This window comes from Marmota flaviventris, chromosome 15, assembly GCF_047511675.1.
Source record: "Marmota flaviventris isolate mMarFla1 chromosome 15, mMarFla1.hap1, whole genome shotgun sequence".
Lineage (NCBI taxonomy): Eukaryota > Metazoa > Chordata > Mammalia > Rodentia > Sciuridae > Marmota > Marmota flaviventris.
In genome coordinates this window covers 62,988,951-63,006,514 of record NC_092512.1, presented here as the reverse complement: position 1 = coordinate 63,006,514, position 17,564 = coordinate 62,988,951, and the positions used below count along the sequence as shown (strand labels likewise).

Here is a 17,564-nt window from a genome sequence, read left to right as displayed (position 1 = left end):
CTTATTCTCTCTGATAAAATTCTGTGCCTCCTTTTACATATGAACAGTTTAGAGTACAACCCAGCAGGCTGTGTACTCGTAGCTGTCACACCACATCACTGCATCTGGAGACTAGCCAGAGACCTTTAGGGAATCGGCCCTGCAAAGGGTTTGGAAGCCACTACTTTGTACCACCTTGTCCCAGGAGAGTGGCTGCTTCACCTGGTCATGTGGAACCAGTGACAGAAATGCCCAGTTGGGCTACTCCCCACTGTTCCAGCATGCTGCAATTACCCATCAATAGGAGCATGGAGTCCTGCAAACAGAGTTAGGTAGACCCCAGAATAATTTATCCAATTTTACACTCTGTAAGTTATTAAAGGGAGAGGTGGGAAAGGGGAAATAATTGCTAAAATATCAAAGATGAAAAGGTAGTAGCAGAGAAGAGAGGATTCAAGTTTATTAAACCTGCAAAACAGAGAGGGTGCTCAAGCCGGCAGTGGAAATTAGACATAAGACAGAGATGACTCGAAGTCCATTTTCTCGCTGTAGGTTCCATTTCAAACTAGAAGCATTAATCAGATCGGGGCATTGCTGAAATCTGGAATTGTTGTACTAAACAATTTCTTTCCTTAAAAAATATAAAAGCAGAAGCTTATAAATGAGAGTTGAAGGTCTCTGAGGTACCCTCAAGCTCCTGGGTATGGGTTTTTTTTTAAATAAATGACAGCAGAATGTATTACAATTCTTTGTACACATATACAGCTCAATTTTTCGTATCTCTGGTTATATATAAAGTAGGTTGACACCAATTCATGTCTTCATACATGTACTTTGGATAATGATGTCCATCACATTCCACCATCCTTGCTAACCCCCTGCCCCCTCCTTCCCCTCCCACCCTTCTGCCCTATCTAGAGTTTGTCTGTATGGGTTTAAGGGAGCCATATTAGAGGACCTCGAAAAGAACCACCACTGTCATACTGGGGGAGTGCTCAGAGGGTAGAAAAGTCTGGAGCCACTGGGGATGAAGGAATATGGGTTCAAATTCCAGGTTTTCTACTTTCTAACTCCATGTTTTCATTCGGTTGCTTAGATGTTACATGACTCAACTTGCTCAAGTGTTAAACAGAGAAGACACCATCTATGTCATAGAATTTCCAGGAGGATAAAATAAGAAAATCTATATAAACTGCATGGTTCACTTGAGGATATTGCACTAAATGAAATAAGTCATTTGCACTAAAGACAAGTGCTACACAATTCCACTTCTATGATGTATCTAAAATAATCAAATGTAGAAATTCAAAAAGTGGAATGGTGGTTGCACAAGGCTGGGGTGGAAATGGGGTGCTGCTAATCAAAAGGCCTAAAGTCTCATCTAATCAAGATGAATTAGCTCTAGAGATCTCTTGTATCCTAGTAAACAATCAATTTTTGCCCACCTAAAAATTTAAGAGAATAGATCTCATATTAAGTATACTTACCACAATAAAATAAAATTTTAAAAATTTAATGATGAACTCTGTAGTTCAGGATCTTGAACACAGGAAGCGCTTAATAAATGTAAGCAATTCTTAATTTTATTTTTAGCATTATAGGTGTGCAAAGGAGTAGGAACGATTTGTGTATCGTTGAAAATTTAACTGGGTCATATTTTTAATTTGGCTTCAAAACTACTTTGTATAGCTGGGCTCAGTGGAGCACAAATGTATTCCCAGTGGCTCTGGAGGCTGAGGCAGGAGGATTTGATTTGAGGGTTCAAAACCAGCCTCAGCAAAAGTGAGGTGCTAAGCAACTCAATGAGACCCTGTCTCTAAATAAAATACAAAATAGGGCTGGAATGTGGCTCATTTGTTGCGTGCCCCTGAGTTCAATCCCCAGTACTCCCCCTCAAAAAAAAAAAAAAAACTAAACTAAAACTACTTTGATATAAAGAAATTTATTTTATTTTATTTTATTTTTTTATTGTTGGTTGTTCAAAACATTACATAGTTCTTGATATATCATATTTCACACTTTGCTTCAAGTGGGTTATGAACTCCCATTTTTAGCCCATATACAGATTGCAGAATCACATCAGTTACACATCCATTGATTTACATATTGCCATACTAGTGTGTGTTGTATTCTGCTGCCTTTCCTATCCTCTACTATCCCCCCTCCCCTCCCCTCCCCTCCCCTCTTCTCTCTCTACCCCCTCTACTGTCCTTCATTTCTCCCCCTTGTATTATTTTTCCCTTTCCCCTCATTTCCTCTTGTATGTTCTTTTGTATAACCCTGAGGGTCTCCTTCCATTTCCATGCAATTTCCCTTTTCTCTCCCTTTCCCTCCCACCTCTCATCTCTGTTTAATGTTAATCTTCTTCTCATGCTCTTCGTCCCTACTCTGTTCTTAGTTACTCTCCTTATATCAAAGAAGACATTTGGCATTTGTTTTTTAGGGATTGGCTAGCTTCACTTAGCATAATCTGCTCTAATGCCATCCATTTCCCTGCAAATTCTATGATTTTGTCATTTTTAATGCAGAGTAATACTCCATTGTGTATAAATGCCACATTTTTTTAATCCGTTCGTCTATTGAAGGGCATCTAGGTTGGTTCCACAGTCTTGCTATTGTGAATTGAGCTGCTATGAACATCGATGTAGCAGTGTCCCTGTAGCATGCTCTTTTTAGGTCTTTAGGGAATAGACCAAGAAGGGGAATAGCTGGGTCAAATGGTGGCTCCATTCCCAGCTTTCCAAGAAATCTCCATACTGCTTTCCAAATTGGCTGCACCAATTTGCAGTCCCACCAGCAATGTACAAGTGTACTCTTTTCCCCACATCCTCGCCAGCACTTGTTGTTGTTTGACTTCATAATGGCTTCATAATGGCTGCCAATCTTACTGGAGTTCAAAGCCAGCCTCAGCAAAAGTGAGGTGCTAAGCAACTCAATGAGACCCTGTCTCTAAATAAAATACAAAATAGGGCTGGAATGTGGCTCATTTGTTGCGTGCCCCTGAGTTCAATCCCCAGTACTCCCCCTCAAAAAAAAAAAAAAAAAAAAAACTAAACTAAAACTACTTTGATATAAAGAAATTTAAAAGCTTACATTAAAAATAATTTTTACATCATCCTTTCATCTCTTTATAAAGATAAGAAATTATCTAAATGTAAACAGAAATATATTCATCTCTAAGGGTTTCTTAATTAAAATGGTCTTTTGAACCCTATATGTGATTGCAAGGGTGGGGCTTCCTGGCTTAGGCAATTTTTACACATTATTGCAGGTCACATTCAGTTGAGCTGTTAAGTAAAGCTTAAGGAAATACAGTTTTTCCATAGACAAAGAAATTCTTAGACATGAGTCTGAATTATTATGCTGAAAATAATGTATAACTTTAAAGCCATGGAACTACTTTCATTTTACCACATAGACCAGAATTTATAATTCCCCAAATGAGTATTGCATTCAAAGTAGTCACCAGGGGAGGTTACAAACCCATTTTATTATTGCTCCCATAGTTCAAAAATTTTTTGAAACTCCTCTTTTAGGATTGCAGTCAGGAAAAGTTTATGAGCCACACTAGAAAATCAATCTTGTTACATAGTTTTCACATCTCATTCTTTTCCCCAAACATCACCTACATGGAACCCACAGCCTTGGCTTCCACTGACTATTAGCTGTTTCCAAAAATCAAATTTGCCATCAAAAGACAAAGAGTTGTCTGAGGATATGTAAAACAGTGTCCCACAGGCTCTGAAGAGAATTCCAGTAGGGAAGTTCCCAAATATCCCAAGAAAAGGCAGCATTATTGCAATAAGAGTACAGCTTCTCATGAGTGCCAACCCAGGAGGAGACAGAATTTGGATGGTTGTATTCTGGTATGTTAAGTAAAAGCAATAGGATTCATTTACTTTAAGGCCACACATCAAATTGAGATTTTTGTTTCTGCCTTAAGGAGTAGTTCATTAACTACCAAAATAACAAAATCTTAAAAAAAAAACCACATATATGCATACTATATATATGTATATACAATATACATTTTATATGTATATTATATATTATATATACATACATATATAATATATTATGTACATATAAGTATATTATATATACATATAAAAGTATACATTTTTTATATGTATATAAAATACAAAACAATATTAATTAAATTAAGAAGTTCTCTATTTCTATGATTGATAGTAAAGAAACTTAATCCCTCAGATTGCATTAAAGGAAAGTGAATTGGAAACGTGAAGAAATGATTTTTCTTCATACAGAATGAGGTAAACATAGAATTCATGCCATGGAGAGCTGTTGAGACAAACACAGAGTCTGAATTTGCAAATGGGATGGATCATTTTATGACTGTTAACATAAAATTTGCAGCTCTGTAAGCCTAGATAGTGATTTAAAGACAATAAAATCTCATGCTTCAGGGTATAAGTTAATCACCTGCAAGGACCAGGACGAATTTTCCTTCCAGAAGTAACAATGCACAATTGAGTAGGTGCATAAATTTTGTTTAATTTCCAATGTGTCAAGTATTGGTCAGTGCTGAAAACAAGAATCAAATTAGATGGGCTATTAATTTGATTTGGTTCAGCAACTCCTATATTGTTGCTTCCACTGAGTTTTATGTCTTGTGTTTATACTTTGCTATTTTAAATAACAATTACTTTGTCAATCTTTCATTTTTATAACACAGGTCGTCCCAGAATGGGGGCATTTATACACTGTGCAGTATTATCTTCATTATAGGAAGTAAATGGGATTGAAATTATCTTGGATAACATCAACTTGGTTAATAAGAATATCTTAGGGCTTATGGAGGTGTATCTTTTATGCATTTCACTCACAACAAAATAAGTCTCTACAGATAAGACCCCAATGGTCTCTGTTGCTCCTATCTTGCATTTTTGCTTATAGCTGATGTCTTCCAGAATCTGTGGCCCAAAGGCAAGTAGAAAAAAGGAAATACTTAGAAACAAAGAGCAAGAACATACTTTTCCCTAAAAAAAAAAAAAAATGTCAGATTCACAGGTTAATTTTCAATTTATGCTGGTAAAAATCACATTTGTCGGGTGACCAACACAAGATACTCATTGTGAAGTAAAAGTGATTAATCTGTTTAAAAGTAGAAACAAATTTAAATTGTTTACTATGTATAAGAAAATAGTTCTAATTTCTGAATGGTAGGTCTGGAGATCTTCAAATGCAGTATAATTGATTTGCAAAACTATAGCCTTGCTTTCAGAATTTAATTGGAAGGAACTGGCAGCGAGAGTATATTAAGTTTATGATTTCTTCATATTTCCATTTAATCAGATTATGGATTCATAGCTGTTTGCTATTGAAAATGAACTTGTTCTGTCTTCTAAAACATTGAAATAGCTATGTAATTAATAGATGGCCTATTGTATTAGCCTGATTAATAATTAATCAGAAGTGAAGGTAGAAGCAAGCTTTTTCCCCAACCAAATGGGTGACTTTTATATATAAAAGACACAAATTCTCAAAGTGTGGGTGGAACACAGCAAGCTCCTCCACTGATGTCGTCCTGCCTAGAGCCAGCGAGGCCCAAAGTGCAGAGTACCTAGTCAGAGGGCAACACTGAGGGCTTTATTTTCTCAACACTTTAGGAAGTGTGTGGTTCATGCTAAAAGAAGAGCAGAGAATGGGGCACATCAATCCAATATTCTGTAGGTTTTCCGAGTCATGACTAAGTGAGAAGTCTCAGCAAAGACAACAGTATCTACATACAGTACTGCCCCCAAGTTGTCCTTCGCTCATTCAACAAACATGTTGTATCCTCTATGTACTTTACACTATGCTGTATTCATGTACTACAGATTCAAGTCCCCACCATTTAAAAAAAAAATTGCTTCCTGGATTCATAACATCTCTGTTTCTATGTTTACCTCATTCTGTAAGAAGAAAAATCATTTCTTCACGTTTCAAAAAAAAAAACAAAACAAAACACAGAGAGCAAGAACTCATATTGGAGTGCCTACCGTGGATAGGGATGTGGCTCAACATGATGTTTAGCATGTCACATTCAATGATTTAGAAAGTAAAGGAGAAAAAATATAACTTTTCCTCCCTCATGTTAAAAATTATATTCCAAGTGTTATCTGAATCATTATTTTTGGAATCTATTTGAGGTTATAATAGTCCTAATGATGATTCAAAGTTACCATCATTTCAATATAGGTTTGGGGGAACTGGTCTTTATATGCTTTGGTATAAAGAAGGTAAATGACAAATGTCTGAATACAGAAATTGTGTTTAATCATCCATAAGCAAAGAGAGCCTTTACAAGGTTAACAATAAAGTATCTCAACCTAGAATGCTATTTATTTCTATGAATACAGATGTGTATTTTTCTATTTATCTAGCTCTCATCTATCTACCTATTTATTATCGAGATGCTATAAGGTAGACTACATGCTATTATTTTAAAAGGAAAACTCAGAAAAATTGGATTCGCCATTTCTTTTAAATTCAACATTTTTATTTCTGTAGCCAATAATCACCTTATTACCTAGTAAGACGGTATATATAGAAACTAAAAAGGAAAACATTTTATGATGAAATACATTTCCTAGTTTGGGTTGTATAAGAAATGCCAATTATTTTTATTCTTTGTAAATTAAAAACAATGATAAAGCAAAAAAATTAAAATGCACCAACATGTATTAATTTGTATTAGATACCATTTCTTTCCAGTATGAAGTTGATGTAGTCCATGAATAGATATGAAGTTTGCCCTTTTGTAATAAGCTAGAAGAGACACAATCCAAACACAACAAAAACACTTTACCAGATGACTTCCACACAGAGACACACAATAAACATATGATCTTGACATATATGGAATAATTTTTGAGACATTATCAATTGCAGTACATGTTTTTTTCTGATTTAGAAGGAGTCACTGTTTACCCAACCTCAATTAACGCATTTGACTTGTCAAGTGAATTGTTAACTATCTTACACATCAATGATAAAAATTTTTAAATGAAAGTTTAAAAATAATTTTTAAACTAAAAACTTTTTTAAATTAAAAGTACCTTTTAGGTACTACCTTTAATAAAGTTCTTTAGTCTAAAGTCGGTCTTTAAAATTTTTGGTAAATGGTATTTTTACATTTTTAATGTTAATGCAGGAGATGGGAAGGCTAAACATTTATTCCTATTTCAGAAGGCTGCATCAACATTGACACACAGAAAAATGTCCTAATGAGACATTTGGGGGAGCGTGGATTCTTTGAGTATACCTTATCATATTTCTGCAGGGGATCATCATGGAAATCCATATTTCCATGGCTTGGTGTGTTTTAACAGGCATCTGATGTCTCCTTGCTATGAAGACAGGTTATGGGGCTAACAGTTCACCCACTACTGGCAGACCAGCACCACCTCGAGAGTGAGCACACATGCAGCATCATTGTTTTAATTTAATTTGTTCGCATTATTGAGGACAGATTAACCAGGTGGCTACCAGTTCTGCAGGCTGGCCTGTTATAATGCAGCTAACTGGCTTGAGTTTCTTCAAATGCCTGGGTAGTGGGTCCCTGAGCCGGAGGGACAGGGAAGACCCTCACAGTGCCAGCAGTCCCGCAGTGCTAAAAGCAACAAGACATTAACTGACGTCTGAAAGTGTTAAGAGTGACATTAAAGTTGCAGAGTAAGGGCATACTTGCATGCACCAGACCTTCTTTTGACAATGTGATTTTCTCCAGAACAACATCTTAGCATTTTTTCTTCCCATTGATTTTACCTTTCCCCATTTGTTAGGTCAGTCTCTTTCTCTCAGCAAAAGTAGGAGAAAAAGTGTGCAAGAGGTAATTTTTTATTCTTTTCAGCTTCCAGTGAAATGTCGAGTTTTGAAGTCAATTAAAAGATTATTAAGAAATGACCCTATGAAGGTGCAGAAAAAAAATCAGGGCAAAATTATATTAATTTATGATGGATTCTAAAATTTCTAAGAGAGATTATTTTTATCCACTTCATTAAGGAGGATAATTCATCATCAACTTTTAAAAAAATCAAGATGAGTTTCGTGGTTACTTTGAAGCCATATTAATGTAATTTTATATGACTTCAGAAAGGTATTTTAGAACTTTTTCTTCCATAGCCATTTCCAGCAACCAGTTTTGTTTTCTTTGTGCAAATATCTAGGCCAAGGCTCCGTGAGACTATAAGGGGAGGGGGCTAAACACCTAATCAATAGGAGAACTGCAGAACTGAATTACTTTGAAAGTGAGCTATATTGTGTTTTCCATTAGACTGATGATGGCATCCTTCCTACCCCCCCCCCCATCTTTTTATCTTTGGATGAGGAGAAGAGTCCACAAGTTAGAGCTTAGCATTTAAGCAAAGGAATAAAATGTCACTGCAGATTGTTTTAGATTTCATAAAAGAGATAGAATTAAACTCAGCCTTGTATAAGTTATGTTAAAAATAACGATGGAGGAATTCTTAGATAAGAGAGTCAAGAATAGCCATGGGTGTTGATTCTCACGAAAGTTCGTGCATAAGCTCACAGAGCATCTTGTTCATCAAATCCGTGTTCCATGGATCCTACTCCTAATTCTTCTCTCATTTGTTTCTTCCACAGAGCTACAGTGAACCTGTCGATGTTAAGACGTCTCAAGCTCCTCAGCTGATCAGTTCCAAGCCGTCAGTGTTCCATGGGCCCAGCCAGGCCCACTCAGCTCTGTACCTAAGTTCGCACTATCACCAACAACCTGGAATGAATCCTCACCTAACTGCCATGCATTCTAGTCTCCCCAGGAACATCGCACCCAAGCCGAATAACCAAATGCCAGTGACTGTCTCTATAGCAAACATGGCTGTGTCTCCCCCTCCTCCCCTCCAGATCAGCCCACCTCTCCACCAGCATCTCAGCATGCAGCAGCACCAGCCACTCGCCATGCAGCAGCCCCTTGGGAACCAGCTCCCCATGCAGGTCCAGTCTGCCTTACATTCACCCACCATGCAGCAAGTAAGCACCATAGCTCCAGACTTAGAATCAGCACCCCTCTTCTGAAGGGCTGGGAGAGGGATCTGTTCATCTAGTGAAGGCTGGGGGACATGTGTTTTCTCTTCTTCTATTTAAATGGAGAAAAAGAATCAAAAATATTCTACAAATATCTGTTGATGAAAAAAATAATGTAATTGACAAGTGATGGGTTTGTGGAACATGATATCATCCTAGCAGTTGATAGTTGCTTTTCATAATCATTGGTTTCTTCCCCAAGATACCCATTTTGCTTTATCTTTCTAATCCCCTTTTTGTTCTGTTTCTTGAGTAGAGTATATTTATTATTTTGAGATGTCACATACTGCCATCGATCTTTTTATAATAGAAAATTCAATATATGTTTTTAAATATTGCTTGTAGATGAGAACATCTTGACTGATCTGCCAGTTAAGTCCAATAAATGCTCTAAAATAAAATCAGGTTCAATAGTAAATTTGGTGGAACCCTGAAAATTTTAAGAACTAAACATTCTAGCCAGAGTTTTATTTAAAAATGGATATCTGGGGCTCAGAGGTAGAGCACCTACCTGGCATACACCGAGCCCTGGGTTTGATCTCTAGCATCATAAAAAAATATAAACAAAGAAATAAGGGTAGCTCACCTCTGCATAAACTGGAAAATCTGGCGGTCTGAGAACCTCCTTACTCATTTCTCAATTATTGAAGTCATTTGTGGGAAATCTTAGCTTAACTTGGATTTTGATGTTATTTCAAAATTTGGAAATTAGGAGCAAACCATGTAAACTCAGTTGACCATACAGTATTCAAAAATACTAAAAACTTGTCTTTAAAGAAGGGAAAAACCTAAAAATTATAGCAAATTCAGCTATCACTTTTATAGTCAAATTACTCTTTGTCCTCAGATCTTTATGTAAATATGTAAACACAGTTCTCCTATAGAATTAGTATCTAGTCGTCTATGAAATTTCAGGCTTAAATTCGGTGGGAGAAGAGGCAGAAAGAAAAATCAAATATGTGTAGTCCCAAATTCATCATCATCATCGTCATCATCATTATTATTATTAACAGGTATTAGTAGACCTTAATACTTTTAGCTCATCTTCTCAGAACATTTATAGTTCAGATACCAGCATCATTCCCTGATTTCTAAGGAATCTTCATTTTACAGATGAGGACATTGAGGCTTGGCAGAGTTAAATAATGTACTCACAGAGTCAGAGCTGGTATTCAAACCTGGATCTGTTCAGAAATCAGAGCTTGAATTCTTATATATATATATATATATATATATATATATATATATATATATATATATATATTTAAAATTAGGTTTTATTTTAGGCATTTAGACACCAAAACCAAAATAATTAGGTATGTTTTTATTATTTTTCATCAGTTCTAATCAATTATACATGAGAATAGAAAGCGCTTTGATTCATTGTGCACAAATGGAGCAGAATTTTTCACTTCTCTGGTTGTACACGAAGTAGAGTCACACCATTTGTGCAATCATACATGTACCTAAGGTAATGATGTCCTTCTCATTCCACTATCTTTTCGACTCCTTTTCCCCTCCCCCCACTCCCCTTTTCCCCATCCAAAGTTTCTCCACTCATCCTATGCACCCCCCCCCCCAGTATGGATTAGCATCCACTTATCAGAGAAAACATTCAGCACCTGGTTTGGGCGGGGTGGGGGGGTTGGCTTATTTTGCTTAGCATGATATTCTCCAACTCCATCCATTTACCTGCAAATGCCATAATTTTTTTCTCTTTTAATGCTGAGTAATATCCCATTGTGTACATGTATCACAGTTTCTTTATCCATTCATCTGTTGAAGGACATCTAGGTTGGTTCCACAGTTTAGCAATTGTGAATTGTGCTGCTATAAACATTGAAGTGGCTGCATCACTACAATATGCTGTTTTGAAGTCCTTTGGGTATAGACCGAGGAGTGGGATAGCTGGGTCAAATGATGGTTCCATTCCCTGATTTCTAAGGAATCTCCATACTGGTTTTCCAGATTGGTTGCACCAATTTGAAGTCCCACCAGCAATGTATGAGTGTACCTTTTCCCCACATCCTCGCCAACACTTATTGTTGCTTGTATTCTGAATAACTGCCATCTGACTGGCATGAGATGAAATCTTAGAGTAGTTTTGATTTGCATTTCTCTAATTACTAGAGATATTGAACATTTCTTTTTATATTTGTTGATCGAATGTATATCTTCTTCTGAGAAGTGTCTGTTCAGCTCCTTAGCCCCTTTATTGATTGGGTTATTTGGTTTTTGGTGTGAAGTTTTTTGAGTTCTTCATATATCCTGGCGATTCGTGCACTATCTGACGTGTGTTTGGCAAAATTTTGATCCCAAAATGTACGCAGAGCCTGAATTCTTAATGCTAGGCTTGTTGCCCCTTGCTATTAGTTACTCTTGTAGAATAGCAACCTTTGTATTAGAAAACTTGTTTCTTCCAAGAATTTGGAGGGTCTGTAAATCCCAGTTAGTTCTGAAATCAAAATTTTTATGGCAAGCAAAGGGATCCATTTCCTTATAGAAGTCTCCCTTAGCCAAGGTTACTATAAAGTTGTCTTGCCTGAGAGATGGAAAGGCCAATGGGTAACAAGTGAATGAGGAAAAAGAGATGGGGACAGGGTAAGAGTCATCAGCAGGTCACTGGAGCAGGAGCCTGCAGATTGAGGAAACTGACAGACCCCGTAGGTCAGTCATACTAAAATTAAGACCAAAAAGTCCATCACCCCTCAATGTCTTAATCTGCTACAATCACTAGAGTTGTTGGGAACATTCAGGTCATCAGTGAGACTTCAGCCTGTACATGTTGTCCCAGTCTACCAGGAAAATGAAGCATGTTTCATTTTTCTAGCTTAAAAGTAAAATAATTTCAGGCTTTGCCTGTAGATTTCTTGGTCCATGATTCTTCTGGTATTTATGATTTGCTTAAATTTAGATATTGAATTAACTAAATTTTCAATCTTTGAACTTTCTAGGTAGCACATAATTTGGTGTTTATAAACTGAAGTCACCCATTTAATCTTAGCTAATAAATAAAAAAATGTTTGCATGATATTCTCTCACCCAACTTAAGGACCTATTTTCATAAAATGGGGGAAAAAAAGTGATGGTTTTGGTGTATGTGCAACCAAGTTGTTGATAAAATTTGACCTGTCTGATTCATCATCCAAAACACCTTTGTCCAAAGATGTTTGCTTACTAGTATGTGGATCCTGTTTCCATGTGTGTGCGTGCACACGTGCGTGCACGCACACACACCCCAAAGGAGAGAGAAAAAAGAAAGTAAATGACTACTGTATTTTTAAAAGAATGTCTCATATTTCAGTATTACTTTAGCTATTTTATTACCCTTTTGAAAATGACTATATCCTACAAAATGGTTGTATAGTCCACCAGGAGTAATAGTTTCACTTTTTTTCTAGAATAATATTTTATACACGGAACCCATGAACCTCTTTTTTGGGGGGATCCAGTTTTGCGCCTATTTTTCTGCTCACTGTATTGTCGAATGAGGTCAAGAGAAGAAATCATTAATATCTGTCAACTTCCTTTATAACCTTAAGAAAAAAAATCTCTGTATGATATCACATGGACAGATTTTCAATTTCCTTGTGTAATAAACAGCTGCTTTAGGATTTGGGTGTAATTTAAAGGTTTAAAAAAAAATCACATTGAGATTGATGAATAAATCAGTCGTGAAGACAAAAAACATTGACGCCCTGTTGAAAATACCTCTCCAGACAGGCAGGAAATGAAATTAGTTTCCAGTAAAGTGTGGATATGAGGATCACTGTTTGGTGGTGCTGTAGGCTTTTTCGGACTTGCTATGGTGGCACAACAAAACTGCTAGGGCTACAGAAATCTAATTAAAGAGCAAATGTCCCTTCTGACATCAAATTAATCTTTATCATGTTTCCTATTTTTATTTCAATCTGGCACCAGAAAATGAAATTTAAAATTCCAGGCATGCTACAAAACAGTTGGTGATTTTTCTCCTGAGCATTAAAATGCAAAATATTCAGTCTTGGTTAATTAGACTGCTAAGCAAACATTTTCCAAAAAGTGTATATCATTGTTTTTTTTTCCAATTTACATCAGTTATAAAAATGTACTTAGCTCTACGTTTGACCTCAGCATCTCTTTATAATAATGTTCAGAAGCATGTTTCATTTTCCAACTTGAAAGTAAAATAGTGTTAAATAATGTTATTTCAGCCTTTGCCTGTATATTTCTTGGTTCTTTCTTGTTTTGATATTAGTGAGTTCCTTAAATTTATACTAAATTTTAGCTAAATTTTTAATCTTTGAACTTTCTAGCCAGAATACAATTTAGGTTTATAAACTGAAGTCATCCATTTAATTTTAACTAATAATCTAAAAATTAATGTTTGCCTGATATTCTCTCACCAAACTTAAGGATCTCTTTTCACAGGATGGGGGAGAAAAGATGGTTTAGGGTGTGCATATGTGTGTGTGTGTGTGTGTGTGTGTGTGTGTGTGTTGCTTTTTCATGTTTCCATACCTTCAACTCAAGATATTTTCAGTTACTCTTTGTTTTGATACTTGTTTGCTTTTAGGTTCTATTTTGTCCGTTGTGTAACAATCCAATATGGAGAACTTTACATTAAAAAGATAGGAAAACCCTGGCATTTACACGTTTATCCACCCTGATGCTTTCTAACAGTAGCATCGAGTAATCTGTACTAAACTTTATTTATTGAAAGATATAATTTATTGAGCCACTACTATGGGCTAGGCCCTAAGAATATCGAGTAAGCACTGTAAATACCGTCAGATCTCAGGGTCCCCTAAGGCAGCCTTACAAGGGGGACTTAATAAAGGAAGTCAATACAATGCTCCCTCAGAGCTCTCTCCTGCCCTTTGCCCAGGAGCACACTAGACACTAGGGAAAGAAGTCAAGAATGCTGGACAAGATGACAGGATTCTAAGGAAATGAAGACATTTCATTAAAGACTCCCACCATATTAGAAATCTGGGCAAGTCCAGAGAAAGAGGATTTCTGCCTGGAAATGACAAGACTCCCAAATTACCATTTAGACCCCTATTCACTTTCTCATTTGGAAGACATTTGCACTTTGAGCTAGAGGTGGTGTGTACACAGACAAACTTATTTCCCACAAATCAGTTGTTAACTTAGGAAATTTTTAGTCTGTACAAACACCTAGTCTGGATGAATTCTCCACTCTTCAATGACTGTTTCCAAATATCCAGAATTTTGTCCTTCTCCATTGCTTGTGGGAGTGAGGTAGACATTGGTTCCAAGTCTATCATTTGAATGGAAACTAAATCAATATCTTAAATCCTATATTGAGAGTTGAAGACAGTTGCTAGTCGGTATTGTCTTGGAGTCATTACACTGGGGACATCCAAACATAAACTAAAGTCTAAGGAAATATCCTTAGTTAAAAAAAAATCAATCCTCTGAGTATCCTGCTGAGTTTAAGAAAAGTAAAAATTCAACAATATTAGGTCATCAAAAACTTCCTCCAAGTAAATAGGGACTGATTCTGAAATCTCTTGATTTCTCAGTGGTTAAAACTCATGGATGGAATCTGCTGCAAGACAACCACAAGATTAATTAAGTTGCTTTTTTCAGTCACTTGCAGCAAAGCTTGCTTATGCTGCTCTTGAATTTACCACATAAGCTAAAAATAAATCTTTGCATATAATGCTTTTTGTGTAAAAAGATATAGCTATATACTTCAGAGATTCTGTCCTTGAATTTTTAATAGCTTGGCTAGGATTAAAAGTCAACACTTCACCATACTAGTGAATTCAAGGAATCTTCCTGAAGTCCGATTAGTGTTTGCTGGTTAATAGACTTTTCAATTAAAAAATATTTTCTCTGTCTTACACTTTTCCCTCTCTGTTTTCGAATGGCAAGTTGTTTTGCATCTCTTTCCCTATATTAGTCCAACAACTGTTAAAAAGCTTTGGTTGAAATTTTTTAGCTGAGAAAGAAATACAAATAAAAGAAGAAGCAGATGGTCCCTTTGTGATTGAATGAAGAAAAAGGGGTTTGAGAACAATATGTGAATAGGTGTAGTCTAATAAGACACTCAGCCACCTGCTGCCTGAATCCTTCAAAAAAAGATTCTGTTTCATATTCTGGGGATTAACTATTAATGTATCCTTAGGTTTGATAGAAAACAAACTTTGAGGGGTTTAAGCTCTTTTCTCCCTTTGTTTTGATTGAGTTAGCTTCTCTATGTTTTAAATTGTTTCTCAAGTCAATTTATCTGCTCAAGAGTATAATTAAAGGTTTTCTGACACATGGCTAGATGAAGGAAAGGTAAGTAGACCCGAGTTTGGGGCATTTCTTTTCTGCATTTGTTTTAAGTTCTCTGGGCCCTTCCCAAAGGCTTGCCCTGACAGTGACAGGAGCAAGGTCTAGGGTGTTTGCAAAGAATTAATAAATATTTAGTTGCATTTCTTCTTTAAAAGGCACTTTGATCCTTATTTGTGGACTTGCATTTTTTCCCCTCCAGGGATTTACTCTTCAACCTGACTATCAGACTATTATCAATCCTACATCCACAGCCGCACAAGTTGTCACCCAAGCAATGGAGTATGTGCGTTCGGGGTGCAGAAATCCTCCCCCACAGCCTGTGGATTGGAATAACGACTACTGCAGTAGTGGGTAAGCAGCCAGCCGTCGCCACCTGGTGGTAAACAGCATTCATAGCATGCGTCCTAATGGATCCTTGTTTTACTCCAGCTTTCAAAACTGCTGTCAGGGATGGCTCTGGGATGGTTGTTCATTCAGGAAAGACAAAGACATTTCTCCAGAAACAATTTAAGCCATCTTCTAGATCTTCCAAGAATGAATACCTTTAGATCACTGTTCGTTTTAGATGTAGGTTAACTACCCATGCCCTTTCCCAGTACATAACTCCATCCCTCGAGCTAGAGCAAATAACTCAAAGCCATTGACCCCCGCTGTCCCCTGAAGCAGATTGTCTTGTAACAAGAAATTGTCTGTTTTCTCTCCACACAGGGGCATGCAGAGGGACAAAGCACTGTACCTTACCTGAAAATCTGAACACCTCTTCTTTCCACTGAGGAATTCAGGGAAGTCTTTTCACCATGGATTGCTTTGTACAGCCAAGGCAGTTCTCCATTTTATTAGAAAATACAAGTTGCTAAGCACTTAGGACCATTTGAGCTTGTGGGTCACCCACTCTGGAAGAAATAGTCATGCTTCTTTATTATTTTTTTAATCCTTTATGGACATTGTTTTTCCTCCTTCCCCGAAGGAAATATGGACCATTCAGATTTTATGTTGGTTTTTTGCTGTGAAGTGCTGCGCCCTAGTAACTGCCTTAGCAACTGTAGATGTCTCGGATAACAGTCCTGGATTTTCCATTGGTTTTCATAATGGGTGTTTATATGAAACTACTAAAGACTTTTTAAATGGCTTGATGTAGCAGTCATAGCAAGTTTGTAAATAGCATCTATGTTACACTCTCCTAGAGTATAAAATGTGAATGTTTTTGTAGCTAAATTGTAATTTGAAACTGGCTCATCCCAGTTTATTGATTTCACGATAGGGGTTAAATTGGCAAACATTCATATTTTTACTTCATTTTTAAAACAACTAATAGTTCTATATTTTCAAAATATTTGAAAAAAAAAGTATTCCCAAATGATTTTAATTTAAAAACAAATTGGCTTTGTCTCATTGATCAGACAAAAAGAAACTAGTGTTAAGGGAAGCGCAAACCCATTTATTTTGTACTGCAGAAAAATTGCTTTTTTGTATCACTTTTTGTGTAATGGTTAGTAAATGTCATTTAAGTCCTTTTATGTATAAAACTGCCAAATGCTTACCTGGTATCTTACTAGTTGCAGAAACAGATTGGAAACAGCTAAATTATAACCTTTACATATGGCTCTATATTATTGTTTCTTCATACTGTGTCTGTATTTAATCTTTTTTTATGGAACCTGTTGCGCCTATTTATGAAATAATAAATATAGGTGTTTGTAAGTAAATTTGTTAGTATTTGAAAGAGGTTTCTTTGATGTTTTAACTTTTGCTGGCAAAAAAAAAAAATTCACGCTTGGTGTGAATACTTTATTATTTAGTTTTTACAGTGACATGAATAAAGCCAAACCTGCTTTTCATTTAGCAGCAAATTAAAGTAACCAGTCCTTATTTCTGCATTTCTTCGGTTGATGCAAATGAAAAACTATTCTCCTTAAGAACTTTCTTTCTTCTTCAATATAAAGGAAAATTGCCCCCAAAGTCACACAGCTCCAAGACTAAACACACACATCCTCTACCTAAAGAGTTGCTTTTTGGTTCTCAGCTGATTTTAGTCAATTCTGAAAATCACACACACACACACACACACACACACACACACCATAAAATTCAAGTCCAGTCACCTAAAACTCAAGCTGCATGCTTCTCACAAAGTCTCCCAAACATGTAAGAACAGATCCATGCAAAGGAAGGAACAAAAGGGAAGCATACTGTTAGGAATAAACCTAGAAATGAAAGGTGAGTAATCAGACAGCAAAAGAGAAAGG

The 17,564-nt window shown here is 36.3% G+C and overlaps 1 protein-coding gene across 1 annotated transcript in view; it reads left to right on the top strand.

The window, feature by feature from the left end:
- The window catches only part of Tox (thymocyte selection associated high mobility group box), a 299,896-nt gene extending 282,872 nt beyond the window's left edge, over nucleotides 1-17,024 (top strand). Inside the window, exons 7-9 of the mRNA XM_027932903.2 lie at nucleotides 8,590-8,976; nucleotides 15,518-15,669; nucleotides 16,027-17,024. Coding sequence (XP_027788704.1) covers nucleotides 8,590-8,976; nucleotides 15,518-15,669; nucleotides 16,027-16,063 — 576 coding nt within the window. The 3' untranslated portion in view covers nucleotides 16,064-17,024. The remainder of the gene's footprint in view (nucleotides 1-8,589; nucleotides 8,977-15,517; nucleotides 15,670-16,026) is intronic.
- Nucleotides 17,025-17,564: the final 540 nt, after the last annotated feature.